This window comes from Hyalella azteca, unplaced genomic scaffold (assembly GCF_000764305.2).
Source record: "Hyalella azteca isolate HAZT.00-mixed unplaced genomic scaffold, Hazt_2.0.2 contig11024, whole genome shotgun sequence".
Classification (NCBI taxonomy): domain Eukaryota; kingdom Metazoa; phylum Arthropoda; class Malacostraca; order Amphipoda; family Hyalellidae; genus Hyalella; species Hyalella azteca.
In genome coordinates this window covers 77,770-92,694 of record NW_025941036.1, presented here as the reverse complement: position 1 = coordinate 92,694, position 14,925 = coordinate 77,770, and the positions used below count along the sequence as shown (strand labels likewise).

At 38.3% G+C, this 14,925-nt stretch overlaps 1 protein-coding gene across 1 annotated transcript in view; it reads right to left on the bottom strand.

Annotated features, from left to right (window-relative positions):
- LOC108678122 (protein phosphatase PTC7 homolog) overlaps window positions 1–14,715 on the bottom strand; it is a 64,729-nt gene extending 50,014 nt beyond the window's left edge. Inside the window, exon 1 of the mRNA XM_018166468.2 lies at window positions 14,307–14,715. Coding sequence (XP_018021957.1) covers window positions 14,307–14,589 — 283 coding nt within the window. The 5' untranslated portion in view covers window positions 14,590–14,715. The remainder of the gene's footprint in view (window positions 1–14,306) is intronic.
- Window positions 14,716–14,925: the final 210 nt, after the last annotated feature.

Below are 14,925 nucleotides of genomic sequence, written 5' to 3'. Positions count from 1 at the left end.
GTGGGTCAACCTTGTATAGTTCAACCATGATATACCTCTACTCGAAGAAACCAAGCTTCGCTGACCGCCACACTTTACTACCTCCTCTCTCAACCTTACCGTAGCCATTGCACAGACAGTTAGGTTTGCCGGTTAGAGATTCGAGGTAAGTTAAGAGATACGGCAATGCTGGGCAAACTTATGCGAAGTCAATGCACGTTTAACCCTCTACCGCCTGACATGAGTGACCGGAGCAATATTGTCACAGGCCTACATCCCAAAAAGGATACGTTCGAGTGAGCACAAAATATCTTGCACTGATGGTTGCCACCACGCACGACAACTTTAAAATGTTTTCTGATGCGTACCAAGGTAATCAGGTTGCTACACCCAATAGTTTACGTATAATTTAAATTGAAAGTTATGTTCACTGACAATGACATACTACGGCGGTTGAGGGTTAAAGGGGCTTGATACTGACGGCTCTATGGTGTGATGCATTCCTTATTGAAAGCCGTGAATTCCTTATTGAAAGCCATTTTGCTGCGCAAAAATGAACTATGCTGCTCTGTTAGAACGGAAGGACACTGTTTCACTACCATGAAGATATTTTGTACCTTATGTCTTCCATGTAGCTTAGAGAGAATAAGTATTCATGAATTTGGGCATTACAGGCCTCCAGCAAAAACCGCTATTGATGCAGCAGCGATGCACTACCGCAATGCGCGTGTGAACAAGCTCCAATACTGAAAAAGTTATCTCTGTTGCGACAAGCTGAACGTAGTACTATACATATTTTAGCACTATATTACTTCAGAAAAATTACTGTGTCTGGGCCATGACCAACAGTTGTAGACGCAATGGTCCACTTGATGAAATAAAGAGCAGCAGCCGATTGAATAGGAAATAAATGAAGGGCTTCACAGCAAGTGTTCCAGGAAGAACAGGGGGGACTGTTGAAGGTGCATCAAGAATTAGCACACTGCGCGCAATGGTGGGTGTTGGACATCCAATCTCTACAAAACTCTGAATAAAACATTGCATGAATGCTGATGACAAGATTACACCATCAGTCAAATGGGCATTTGATTCTCGGCTGACGCTAGGGTAAAGGCGTATAGTGACATGACACGGTTGTATGTACCGTCTCGAGTCACAGTGCGATTTGTTGTTATGAAGGTTACAATTACTTCCAATCTGGTATCATACGTAGGTAGATACCACAATAAAATGATATAATTTTCTAATCTAGGAGGACAGACGAGAAATCTTTCACAATTGTTCGTAAATGGGTAAAAAAATTTCAATTAAGTCGCAGGTTCTCAACTATTCCTTTATGACTCGACCCGTGATTATACATGAATTGAATGTGTACATATGTGTTTCTGTGTGAACGCATTCCAATTCTTACAACACGTAAATTGCCATGACGTACCTCTACGTAATCTTTGCTCTAAGGACTTCATAATCTAATGAGTCTTCAGCAGTCTCAAGTCAACTAATTTAATGCTAAACTGAGTCTCCACAAGTCTTTCGCTAAATTAATTGTTAAGCGAAGCGACTGTGTTTACATCAGTTTTCAGTTAACCGAGTCATAACTCGACTCGAAAATCAGTCTTTATTAAACCGATTCATTCCTCGACTGAGACTTCCCGATTATTGAGTTAAGGGCAGTGGAACACAGCCTCGGTTTTCACAGTCGGCCAGGGAAATCATAGACCTGCTAGTACATCATCCAGCATATTGCAGGCTCCAGGCTGCATGAGAACGCAAATACAACTGAAAAAAATGTCACGTTGTAGGCTGCATAGAATAATTAAAACAAGTTTAAAAATATAAATTGAATCAGATTGGAGGTAGAATTGTTGTGATTGACAACAATAGGAATGAGACCCAAGTAAATTTCAGCCAAGTCCAAACAAGATTAAAATGACTACACTGAGTGTAACGTGACATGGCTGCATCTAAAATTGCACTATGTTGGTGGAGGACAATGTCGCGCCTCTAAGCTTGTTGCCAATCCCAGGCGCTGTTGACGACACGCCTCGCAAGCGCACCAATCACAAGCGTTGTTGTCATGACTGCCACACTCCCTGCTCCCTCCACACGCACGGCAATGTCACGGGGTAGAAACAAAGCAATGCGCTATATCTCAAGAACTTAAACGAAAAAAAACGACATCAGAAAACTCACTGTTGCAGGAACAACAATCTACTAATGAAGACACAATTTCAATACTTAATACAAAAATGATTGGTACGTACAGCGGAAAGAATTTCCAAAAATTATACGAAATTCGAGAATACAAATTTGATTGGACACTGGTTATTCACGTTAGCAGTTGGCTATTGAATTACGAGAAATAAATATTGTGTATTGATCTTGATGATAGTGAACTGCGCAAGATGATCAAGCATTCGGCAAAGTTCCACTAAGAAATTTTGAAGCATGTGTCCATCTAGAAATAACTAACTTCTATGATTAACAATTGGCTGTACCAAAGACATTGTTCAGATGGAACGCCGAGAATAACTGGCTGCTCGCCTGAAACGTGTCTGAGCGCGATGTGACGTTAAGTTCGAGTACAATGACACGTTCTACAACGTGCAGCACAGGCCTTTAATGCATGTGTGTCAAGGCTTATAGTGCGTTGGTTAGCAGAGAATATTCTACGATTAAATAGATCAACAAACGGGAACAGTCGGACTAGACCCATGGCGCCACAGCAATGAATTTACCCACAATCAATAATGTATAAATCTTTACTTCGAGAGCTGGTGAGTACAAATAAAGTATTCCAGATCCGGAATAAGACACAAGCTCTTATATGATTATCTAAGAAAGAGGACGTGACCTATGAAGCAGACTGCAATCATCGTTCCATGTCTGGCTTGTTAGAGCCTCGCGTTACGGGTATCGCCAAGGCTGTAATAAACTCATCGCTAGCTTTACCACCGCACTCGTGCTACAATGCGTTAGCAGCATGGAAAATGGTGAATATCTCGCACATCATGATGCTAAATTATATACTACATTAGTTGTGAAATAATAGAAACTAGCAATGAACGAATACTTCCATGCAGCCAAATATTCTGTTAGCTAACGACGATTACCTTGTCATGAGTGAAATGGCAAAAGCAACTCGCATCAATTCTTTTCGTTACACACTACGAAATTAAGGTCTAAAAATAAATTACATATCACCTAATAGAAGTCGTACTTATAAAAAGTAGTAGTTGTATAATGGTTTGCTAGCGCTTCAGCTATCAAGCTATTTCGCACCGAAGTCAAAATATAACATCGCCTAAGAGGCGAAAGGTCTCAATTATTCAAAATCTCATATTAATCATCACCCACAAGGGGCGGAATGTCTCAGATGTCCAGCCCGCTGCAGCTGGCTCGAAAGAAGCAGCGTTAGCATCTCAAAGAGACGAAGTGACAAGGAGGGACAGGTGAAAAGCAACAGAAACGAAGACACTCGAACAAGAGGTCGCTTACACGGGACGTCGGCCGCCCGCACGAGAGAGACAGAGAAGGGAAATGTAAGGAATCCTACCTACATAATAACTTAATGTAAGGTATCCTACCTACATAATAACTTAACCCCACAACTGAGACCTGCAGTCAGACGCCGCGAGCTCAGTGGTGGGGCGCTTAGGAACAATTCCCCGAGGAACGCGAAATCCCATAGGACTTCTGACGAGCACAGACAGGCGTCGTAAGTCCCCCCTGAGGGGTGCGTATAAAAAGTAATAGGTACTAATTTTATGAAACCGAAAATAGAAGTTGTTAATTTTAAACATCAGGTCATTGATAAGTGTTAGTTACTTTTCTAAAAAGTAAATTACAATAAAAAAGTATTTCTCATTTAAAACTAAAATGTGCCACTGACAACTTATGAGGACCCAACCAGATTATTTTATTCGATAACAGGTAAAATGGAAATACTGCAGTTGATTGAAGGGTGTAATCTCTACTGAACATCTCTCCAGAAGTCTCGAACTAGACTTTACTGTCGACCTAATAAGTAAACCCAGAGAAGATCTAACGAGTACGATGACGTTTGATGACTCCACTTCGGATTTAACGCTAAAAATAAACGACGTTTGAGTTTAAAACATAACTGAAGACAAAAACACACAAAGTTTGAATTTAAACACATTTGACCATAAACTTTGACTATGCATAAAGCTTAAAAACGTCTTTTACAAATCAACACTAAAAAGAAAACATCTTTAACTTATACCCAGAGTCGTCAATAGAATTTAAGAACGCCACTAATGACCCAACTCTTGAAATATACCAAGCTCAAATAACGCCCAGAGTCGATAATGATGTTTAACAACGCCACTAGTAACTCAGCCATTACTACCGTATACAACAAGTTTAAATCACCCAGAGTCGATAAAGATGCTTAACAACGCCACTAATAATTCAGCTATTATATACAATACAATAACTCCAAATAACACCCAGAGTTGATAATGGTGCTTACAACGCCACTAGTAACTCAGCCATTAATTACTACCTATACAATAACTCCAAATAACACCCAGAGTCGATAATGATGTTTAACAACGCCATTAATAAGTAATAACTCAGCCATTATATACTATACAATAACTCCAAATAACACCCAGAGTTGGCCCTGAAGTTAGACGATGTCAGATCGACGCCAGGACCGGTTAGGCGAGTCTCACACCTGACCAGCGCCAGGGAGCACAAAAAATTACCTAAGGCAGTAACAGACAGTCAGTTACACAGATATTATCATACTAAAGATAAAAAAAAAACAATTATTTTCTGATTCGTCTCACTTGGCCGCTTCTTATTCTAAGTGTCCGATATCTTTTTTTTTTATTTCGAACTTAGTTAAAATTATGCTTCTAGTGACATTAGAGAAAACCAAATTTATTTTGTAGAATAAATTATAAAATTAGTTAAATTTAATTTATAAATATTTTCATATTGTATCCTGAATGGCTTACGGAAAAGTAATTTCCAATGATTTTCAGAAGTCAGCATCGCCTCGAATTAAACGTTAATGAAGTATCATAGGTTTTTAAACATAATTGAGACCCTAAAATTTAGCATTGACACGGTGTGCATATTAACTCAACTGGCCTGAGAACTTATAGAATTAACAGCAGCAACAGGCACTATCTTGCCAATCCATGCCTAAATGCTTCAAATTTAATTCATACATCAACTGTTAATATGATGAGGACAATCGGACGAAACTGCCAGATATGGTAAAACGCTCTACGTAAGATTCATGAACAATTCAAAGTTCAATATTATAGTAAATGGTTCATGAAACCCATAATTGCCAATTTCTTCCTCTCATTGAAACGTTGATACGATTCAGCACTGAACAGGCAACGTCTCAGAGAATAGCTTCTGAGCATCAATGAACTGAAACAAAGAGGCTTCGGCACGTACAGTTTACTAAACAAATGTGGAAGTTGATTAAAGAAAGTAAACGACCAGAAACCAAAGCCACATCAATTTAAGCAGGCGCTCAGTTGGCATCAGAATCAAACGTATTACATCGCATCCAGTGCGGAATTAACATCAAAAAGATCAACAGCAGTATACGCGGTTAGTGGCATCAACGGAGGCAGCTTACATGCCATCAAGATAGCATTTGCAGTAGCAAAAGACGCAGCCTATGTGGCGTAAGAGTAAACGGCAGCAACCCCAGACGCGGCAGCAGCAAATCGGGCCGAGTCCAAAGTTCAAAATGCAGGCGATCGCTATTGCGCAAATAACTCGCAGCGCACATGCGGCGCTGTGTGCACATGCATATACACATGCGCTCGAAGCACACAATGCGAGGTGCGTCTTAGTGAATGCAACGTTGCTACGGAGACAACTGCATGCGGTGAAATTTGCCTCCCGCGCACGATGAACGTTAAAACAAGTTTTTTGTCCCACGTGATGAATGAAAAATGAAATTAATTTTTCCACGTTACGAATGGTTAACGTATTTTGTAGTCGACGTGAAGTACCGACTGCTTTTGAAACGGGTTTTGATTTAATGAAGATTCTACTGACATTATCTTTACAAAATGAAAACAATTAATGAAATAGTGGAACTTGCAATACGCTTTATATAGGCGCCGAGAACTGAGATAGAGTGGTTACCTGATCTCAAGTCCCGCTGGTGTGGCAAGTTGACAACTCTGGCGGGGTGGGTATCAGAACGAGTCCAGCAGTTAGATGTACTGCACGGTTAGGGTTAAAGCCTGCCTGGTAAATTCAACACAGGAAGTCACGGTATCTAATTACTGTTATTATTACGACGACCATCAGTGTAACCTTTGGTGGTCGCCAATTGTCAATATTTTCACTGATATCGGTGTGATCACAAGATTTATAGTGATCGCAAGTTCTTAGTGTGATCGCAAGTTCTTAGTGTGATCGCAAGTTCTTAGAATGATCGCAAGTTCTTAGTGTGATCGCAAGTTCTTAGAGTGATCGCAAGTTCTTAGTGTGATCGCAAGTTCTTAGTGTGATCGCAAGTTCTTAGTGTGATCGCAAGTTCTTAGTGTGATCGCAAGTTCTTAGTGTGATCGCAAGTTCTTAGTGTGATCACAAGACTTAGAGTGATCGCAAGTTCTTAGTGTGATCACAAGACTTAGTGTGATCGCAAGTTCTTAGTGTGATCACAAGACTTATTGTGATCGCAAGTTCTTAGAGTGATCGCAAGTTCATAGTGTGATCGCAAGTTCTTAATGTAATCGCAAGTTCTCAGAGTGACAACGAGTTCTCTGAGTCACCTCAAATTCTCAGAGTTACTACGAGTTCCCAGCGCGTAATCGCACGTTCTCGGAGTCACCGCAAATTGTCAGAATGATCACAAATTCTCAGTTATCGCAAACATGAGAAACTCATTATTGAATACAAGTTCCATCTATTTGTTATCTATTGATTTATGTTCACTGAAATGCTACCAATTAATATCAACATTTTTCATGCATCGCATAATATCAAGTGTCGGACAATTATATTAAAGGATATTAAAGGTCAAGCAAGATAGTATATATGAATAAAACGGCTACGTGCAGTGAACCAGTATTTAGTACCATTATGCAGAGAACTAGTGGGACAGTTGCCAATCTGTAATAATACAGCAGATTCAAAGAGGCAAAAGAACTGTTCTGTAAACGAAATTCATGCGCACAAAGAATAAGACGTTCAAAAATGAAGTACAAACGATCACGGAAATTATACACGAAGTCTATAAAGGTGTTCTTAAAAAAACAAGCGGCTTGATCAAAAGCTGGCAAAATTATAGTAAAATTGTCATGCGAAGGATCAAAGTTCAGGTAACTAACTTAATTAAGCTATTGTAATCAGCCTCAACCCAACTCGATGGTCATTATTTTCCCAACCATGGCCAACTTTCCAACTAATAACAGCGAAGTCGGGTCTGTCGGTTACGCAAACGGCAGAAGCACAACGCAATACACGCGCCCTCACACCTCGAGGAAGCCACGAGCTTAAACAAGTTGCAGCAAATAAACAGTCCCCGTACTGCGTTGCCATCAACAAGACTTTCGTACAAAATGTTGGAAATTTTAGCCTTTGTATAATTACGCAGGCATTCTAAGTATCCATGAATATATTTATACATCGGTGCTAGTCAAGTAAATTCAAAAACATTCCCTTTTTTAGCCCCACACAGCATCAGTGTCATTGAATTCATGACAGTGAATTTCAGATTGCAGAAATTTAAATCGAAGGAACAATATAATTCCTAATTCTTCAGGTAGAATATGAATCGGCGCAAGTAATCTAAACAGCAGCAGCCTTGCGCTACAGTAATCTTAACAGCTCTTAAACAGCAGTAATTTAAACAGCAGCAGCCTTGCGCTGCAGTAATCTTAACAGCTCTTAAACAGCAGTAATCTAAACAGCAGCAGCCTTGCGCTACAGTAATCTAAACAGCAGCAGCCTTGCGCTGCAGTAATCTAAACAGCTCCTAAACAGCAGTAATCTAAACAGCGCAAGAAATCGAAGAAGAAGATTCATCGCAGAATAAGAAGAGGAGAGGACGGCTTCAAGGTGGAGCGCTGATCTCTGCGTCTCGCGTGCATCTCTAATTAAGGAAGAAGAGCCACACACGCACTGGGGCAGGAAACCGCAAACCACAAGCAGCACAAACAAACCAAGCACTGGAGACCGACGTCGGCATCAGGCATTGTCATTGTTAACAAGGAACCATTCGGTGCCGCAGTCTGTGATGACGTGCTTCGAAATGAGCAAATGTGTGAACAAATTGATTCGTCGACAGGAGGGGCTCAAGGGCTTTACGAATCGGCCTTCACCGGAGCAATGATCTAAATTTCTAAAATCTAGCCCCAGTAGTAGTGCTGTAGGTGGATGCGGATCGACTTCAATTAAAAAAGTCAACAGTTTGTAATGAAATTGAATTTCGAAGCATAAACCATGCATTTACACTTCAATTGCCATATAAAACGTAAGGAATATTATACAATCGTCTTCGGTAGAATACATAAAAGAACTGTCAGTACTCTTGTTATTTTCTGCGCAGCTCAAAGCATTAGTAATAACCATGGTTATTACTTACACGCAGAAAAGCATAAGAAAAGATATTAGATTGAAATCGCAAGAATTGAAAAAAAAACCCGGCTCATGGCTGAAATCAGGTATCATAAAGCTTGCAAGGTCTCTAAATACGGGAACAGAAAAAAAGTTAATCAGTTGACCCAGGGGACCTTTAATCATCGCAGCTCAGCTGTGTACATGCGACGCTAGTTGGCGATGGTCTGACGCATAAGCATTTGCTTAGTTAGGCAAATAATGTTTCCAGACCTGTTTACACTAGACCCGATTTCATTCATTTTATATCTAGCACGTAATTAACAGTACAGAAGATATCTCACAAAAATTTACATCAGAAAAGGTAAACACGATATCAGTGAGAAGAACCCTGGACCTGGAAAAGCCGACCATTGAAAGAAATTTAAAATACGCCCGTTGAACTGTTACTTATTTGGCCAGAGAATTCAGATTGACAGAAATTAACAAATGAATTAGGTCAAATAAATGTCAAATTAATGAACTACAAATATTTTGGAATATTTTTAAGGTTAAGCATTCCCAATTTTATGCAATAGCAGTGGGAAATCCAGGAATGGGATCGGATTAACGTTGATCAATTCACAATGTAGCATCGCACATCCATCATTTAGTCACCATGAACAAGTTTTGAACGAGCAGCTACTCCCAGAGGTGCATCGTAATTAATACGATCATAGTATCGTTGTAAGAATTAGCGAACATGCACCTAGAAAGGCAAAAACATAATACCGAGTCTTCGAAGCACCACAAGAAGCTACAAACGTTGCGCATTTCTCAAGCAGTAGTATCAATGCAGATACTGCATGGTACAAATACTGACACTCATTGAGTTGAGGGAATAGATAATGCAATAGAAAAAAGCTGATGTTTTGCTTAACCCATCAGGTCATTCAGTACCGTTCACGTGTGAATAGATAGCAAAATAAGCCGAGGTTGTTCTCAACACACAAAGGTTCCGCCTAACCCATTTAAGAAGAACTGCGTAAGCGAGAAATGACCCGATTGGTCTTTTTTAAAGGACTTAAGTTCCAATTAAATTGATGCAAATTTTTTGTCCCGCGCCTACGTCGATTAAACTCAGTTTATTTCTAACTGTTGAATAATACGTTAAAAATCTCTACAATCATCTTGGTTGTTACAGGCCAAGAAAAACTGTGACGAGCAAGTGAAAGATATGTCCGTGAACGCAATGCAAACAACGAAAACATTCACACGTGGTCACTTGTTTAAACTCAAAATATATTCGCGCATTATCCACACTTTACATCAGCAATAATACACGCGCAGACTCGCTCATCAGGATAACGTTAAAAGCATTGCAATTAAACGATGAATAAATTCAACACTCCGTGCTATAACAAGCAAGTCCTTGAAAGCGCAGTCACAAGAGCTCTTAATATGCAACAAGATAACAGAAACCACAGTTTTATTCAACGACATGAACGTTAATCATAGTAATTTGCATCATAATGAAATACTTTCAATACAATAGAGACAAAGCACATGAATTAAACATAAAATAATGCTGAAATATCAATTATCATTGACGCTAACGCCAGGTTTGAGGTACGCACTTGCACAGTCAGCCATGCACACAAAGCCTGTCAAAACCATGACAGATTAAGTGGAAATCAGAGGCCAAAGCAGTTCTGTTTGCTGCGTCAAGGTCACTAACAGCGCAGCACAAATTATAAGCCAAACAACATGCAAGTTTAGTACACATTGAGGAATAAGAATTCTGGGAGTTAATATTTTTCAAGATTTTTGGAGATGACTTGCAAAGATTTGTTTTAGTTATGATCTGAATTATAAATATATGATACAGCATAAAGAAATCACTGAGCTTGTGCAGCATCTCTAGGTTATTTATTCAAAAAATTGGGTAGATTCGGAGACAATATGAACTGGTTTTTCCAAAAAGTAGAATGGGTTTACTAGATTAAGAACATAAAAGCCATGGATGAATGAATCAAAATGCAAATATTTGTGGTCAACACAGCACTAACATACAACTTCATCCGAGGAACACTTTAATAATAATTCAACACAGTCAATATACTAAAATTTTGAGGCTAGGAATCAATCTCAGTGAGGTGCTATACGACAGATTAGCATGTGCAATCAACAGCATATCTTTTTGGTCTTTGCATTATTCTTTCAGCTTTAGTGCTGGCTGCTTAAGAAACGTCACTTTTTAAATTTTTAGCCTGAAAATTCACATATATATACGTTAGTTAAATCTGACATCATGGTCCTAAAATGATTTCACTGTTCACTATTTCTTGAAAAAAATTACTATGAATGACTTATAAACTAGGTAATACTAATGGTTGTTTCAGACAATTCTAATTAAACATCCAAGTCAAATGAAAAATTATGTGTTATATATGTATAGGTATTTAATGGCTAAACTATGAAATTAGAATTCACTGCTTGAAAATATATTCATAGCTAGAAAAATAAACAATTAAGAATAAAAAAATTCTGTAACTATGATATAAATACAAAAATTAAGATAAATTGGCTTTAGGGCAATAACTACTGATAAACAATGTTTAAACAATAAGCAGCTCAGAAAAATGGAAGGAATTTTTATTTATGGCTTGGAAAAGACTGCAAATGAAAGCAGTTGTAAATAATACAAGAAATGTCATTTGTTAGAAGGCCAGAGAAAGAAATGTAATTTGTTACAATTTTGGATGTTATCACAAACCATCCTGACATAAAAGAGATTATTTAGAAACCTGTAGATTTCTAATTTCATGATATACCTACTTCAAAACTTTGTTCAATATCTCATGTTAGCGCTGGTATTCATGAAAGTTCCTATTCCTAATCTTTTCATGGGACTCAATAGGGAAGAAAAACAAAAAATCTCATATTTACAACTGTGTACAAAAATTCACTAAGCCATGGGCATGTGGCTGGCATGAAACACATCTACTTTTTGAGCCATAAATGAAGCTTTCCTACCATTTTTGGAGCCACAAAATTCTGGCTAGAAGATTTATCTCCTAGGGTAAATGGGGTATATTCCGACACATTAAGGATGCATCAAGAAATGAAAAACTTTAAAAAAATAACCATGTGCATTACGTACTTGAGTTCTGTTTGCTTTACGTGACTCTCAAAACATTGCACTACACGCCAGCAATGATGAAACGTCACAAAGTGTTGCCATATTTATTTAAAAGCCTTTAGAATGCAAATTACCAAATCCCTTTATTCCGACGCTGTGTGTGACTGAATTCAGCACGTTGTGAGTCATGTGAGACGAATTACAGCTGCGCTTCAAACTCAAATAATACGTAATTCCGACATCCTTGTGTTCGAATTCCAAGCGCTGTGTGAGCTGTATTAAAATACAACAGGGCTTTGAATTAGAACACTATTGAATATTGAACACTACTTAATTAGGCTTTTAATTAACAGCTATTAAGCTTTTAACTAAGAAAATGTTAATTTTTGTACACAGCTTGGAATGAGCGGTGTGTGTCCAATTCAAGTTGTGTCAGAATTAGTTTTTATGTGTCTAAATCCGTTTCTTAACTTAATCATCTATTAATTTATTTAACCACTTGGAATCAGCAAATACAAGTATACTTAAAGGATTCCTAATAGATTCACAGACGTATTTAAAAGTTTCAAGCCATAATATTCTTTCTACACAAACAATTTATCACTATTTGGTAGAGCAAGGTCAACTATCAACTTTGACACATTTTTCGATGTTCTCACTGGGTGGCATGCACTGTCTCTCTTTGGATCTCAACATTTTCCCACCAGACGGCCCAAACCTAGTGTTTTGGCAATAGTTTGGTGCGCAAAGGTGAAAGGTATGATGTCACTATTTCAACCATCAACAAATGCGTGGAACTAAGACAAAGATTAATATAAAGGAAAAACTGGAGAGGTGTCGGGATTACCCACAAAGTCGGAATATACTGCGTTTACCCTACCTAGGCTAACTGTTAACAAAAGTGCACAATACAAATGTATCAAAAGCACGTTGTTTTTGAGCCACAAAATTTTATCTATAAGGAGAAAAATTTGGTAGGTATATTTCATTTACCAATCTTGGTATTCTGTATATCACCTAATTTGCCTTTATTTTTAGGTCACAGTCACACTATGACCTGAGTCTAGGGCTGTGGCTATCTGGGATGTCGGACAAAAGTTTTCCAAAATTGTGAGCAAAAACAGGTGATTTTAATACGTTCATGCTTGCTTTAGTTTTTATGTTGGTCCAATTAGCACAAATGGGCATTTAGCCATTCAAATTTAACAGTGAAAAAAAAACAAGGTAGCACAAGAAGAGCCATCATTGCTTGTATTATCAAAGAGGAGTAAATATGAGATGCACCATTCACTCGCGGCCATTGCTGCAGTGCTGAGTTTTGCGCTAATGTATTACCGCTTGGACTACTAGTACTAGCTATTATTGTTCAAAAGCACTTTATATTAGAGAAGATTATTTATTATTATGAAGATACCTAAACTGTAATTTATACGCATGTGATTAACGACCAGAGAATTAGTTAATTTAAATTAGCAAAGAGTCAGACAATTCTTCAGAAGACGTTGGTAGATCAAAAGGCATATATCAGGAAGTAGTTTTAATTTATTAACGACGTTTTGAATGTAACAAACATTCATTTTCAAGTTACAAAGAGCATTAAATATTGAAATTCTGGTGGAAATAAGTACATAATATATGTAAATAGGATACTATAGTAAAATTTTGAATAAGAAAATCACTCTGAAAACTATACTTTGCTTCAAAGAAGGTTGTAGACTTCTTCATCTTATGGACTACATCGGACACTTTGGATCAACAACCAAGGCACCGAGACGCTGTCTCATTAGCTACCTCCAATCCGGAGGGCAAGGGAACCACACGTGTCAATCTCACAATCAGACTGTCTAGTCTGGAAAAGTCCTATTTTTGTCTGAAATATCGCGGCTCTAATATCATATAATTTTAGGGTATTATTGCAGATTAACTACATCCAAAAAAAAGGGTTTTTTTTTTTGAATTATATGTTTTTTGGGGTGTAGATTACGAATCTGAAATCCATTTTTGGCGGTCGGCATCGGAAAACCGATTTTTTTCCGACCCAAAAATCGCGCTAAATGGAATCACGGCTGGCAAATCCATAAAACCACGGCTCAAAAAATTCAGTCGCGGCTTGCCAAGTAGATATATTCCATACTAGCAGACCGTCACTCGCTTTGTAGTTTGTGCTGAAGGAACCCACCAGCATTGTCATCAGTGGCGGGTGGCCTGACATCAATCGACCGAAGATGGCTAGCCTCATCGTCTCTACGAATTGGACGCCTGCTACCTCTTTCTTAACCACCAGATTTGGCTGAACTTTGAAATAGTTTTCAGAGTGATTTTCTTATTCAAAATTTTACTATAGTACCTATCCTATTTACATATATTATATACTTATTTCCACCAGAATTTCAATATTTAATGCTCTTTGTAACTTGAAAATGAATGTTTGTTACATTCGAAACGTCGTTAATAAATTAAAACTACTTCGTGATATATGCCTTTTGATCTACCAACGTCTTCTGAAGAATTGTCCAACTCTTTGCTACCTAATTTAAATCAACTAATTCTCTGGTCGTTAATCGCACGCGTATAAATCAACAAATTCTGCCATCTAAAAACTAAACTGTAATGTGAACAATTAAATATATATGCTTACCAATAACATCTCCCAGCTGATGTCTTGCAACAAAATAGGCATCATCTCCAAACTTTCCTGGTCGAACTCTATCAGGGCCCTGATTTTTAGGGAAACCACTAACAGCAGTCAATAATCTCACACGTGATTGGGTTGAGTTGGCTAGTGACACGGGAGCTGCAGCGCTTGTAGAGGCCGCAATCTGCTGCTGAGTATTATTAACAGAGTTACTAGATGATGTGTTATATACGCCATTAGCTACGGCTCGAGAAAGCAATCGTCCATAAAACAAGACACACTGCATTTTATTAACACCTGGATTACCGATCGTGTTTCGCCCTCACATTTTCCCAAAACCAAGATCAATGCGGACAGTGTCGCAGCCTACCCTGTAACCCTGTCTCGACGACTGATCATTATTGGACGAGACGCAAATTGCAAAGCAAGCGGAATCAGCTGCGCACACAAATTTATTTCGCCATCTTTCAACTCTTTTGATCAATGTTGTTTGCCTTCATTAGTTGAGAATGGTCTTTTCATGTACGTGTGTCAAAATAGATGCGAGTTCTTCGGCGTGACTTACCTTATCAGTTCCTTGTTAGATTTGTGTCTGAATGTATGCATTAAATAGAAATAATAA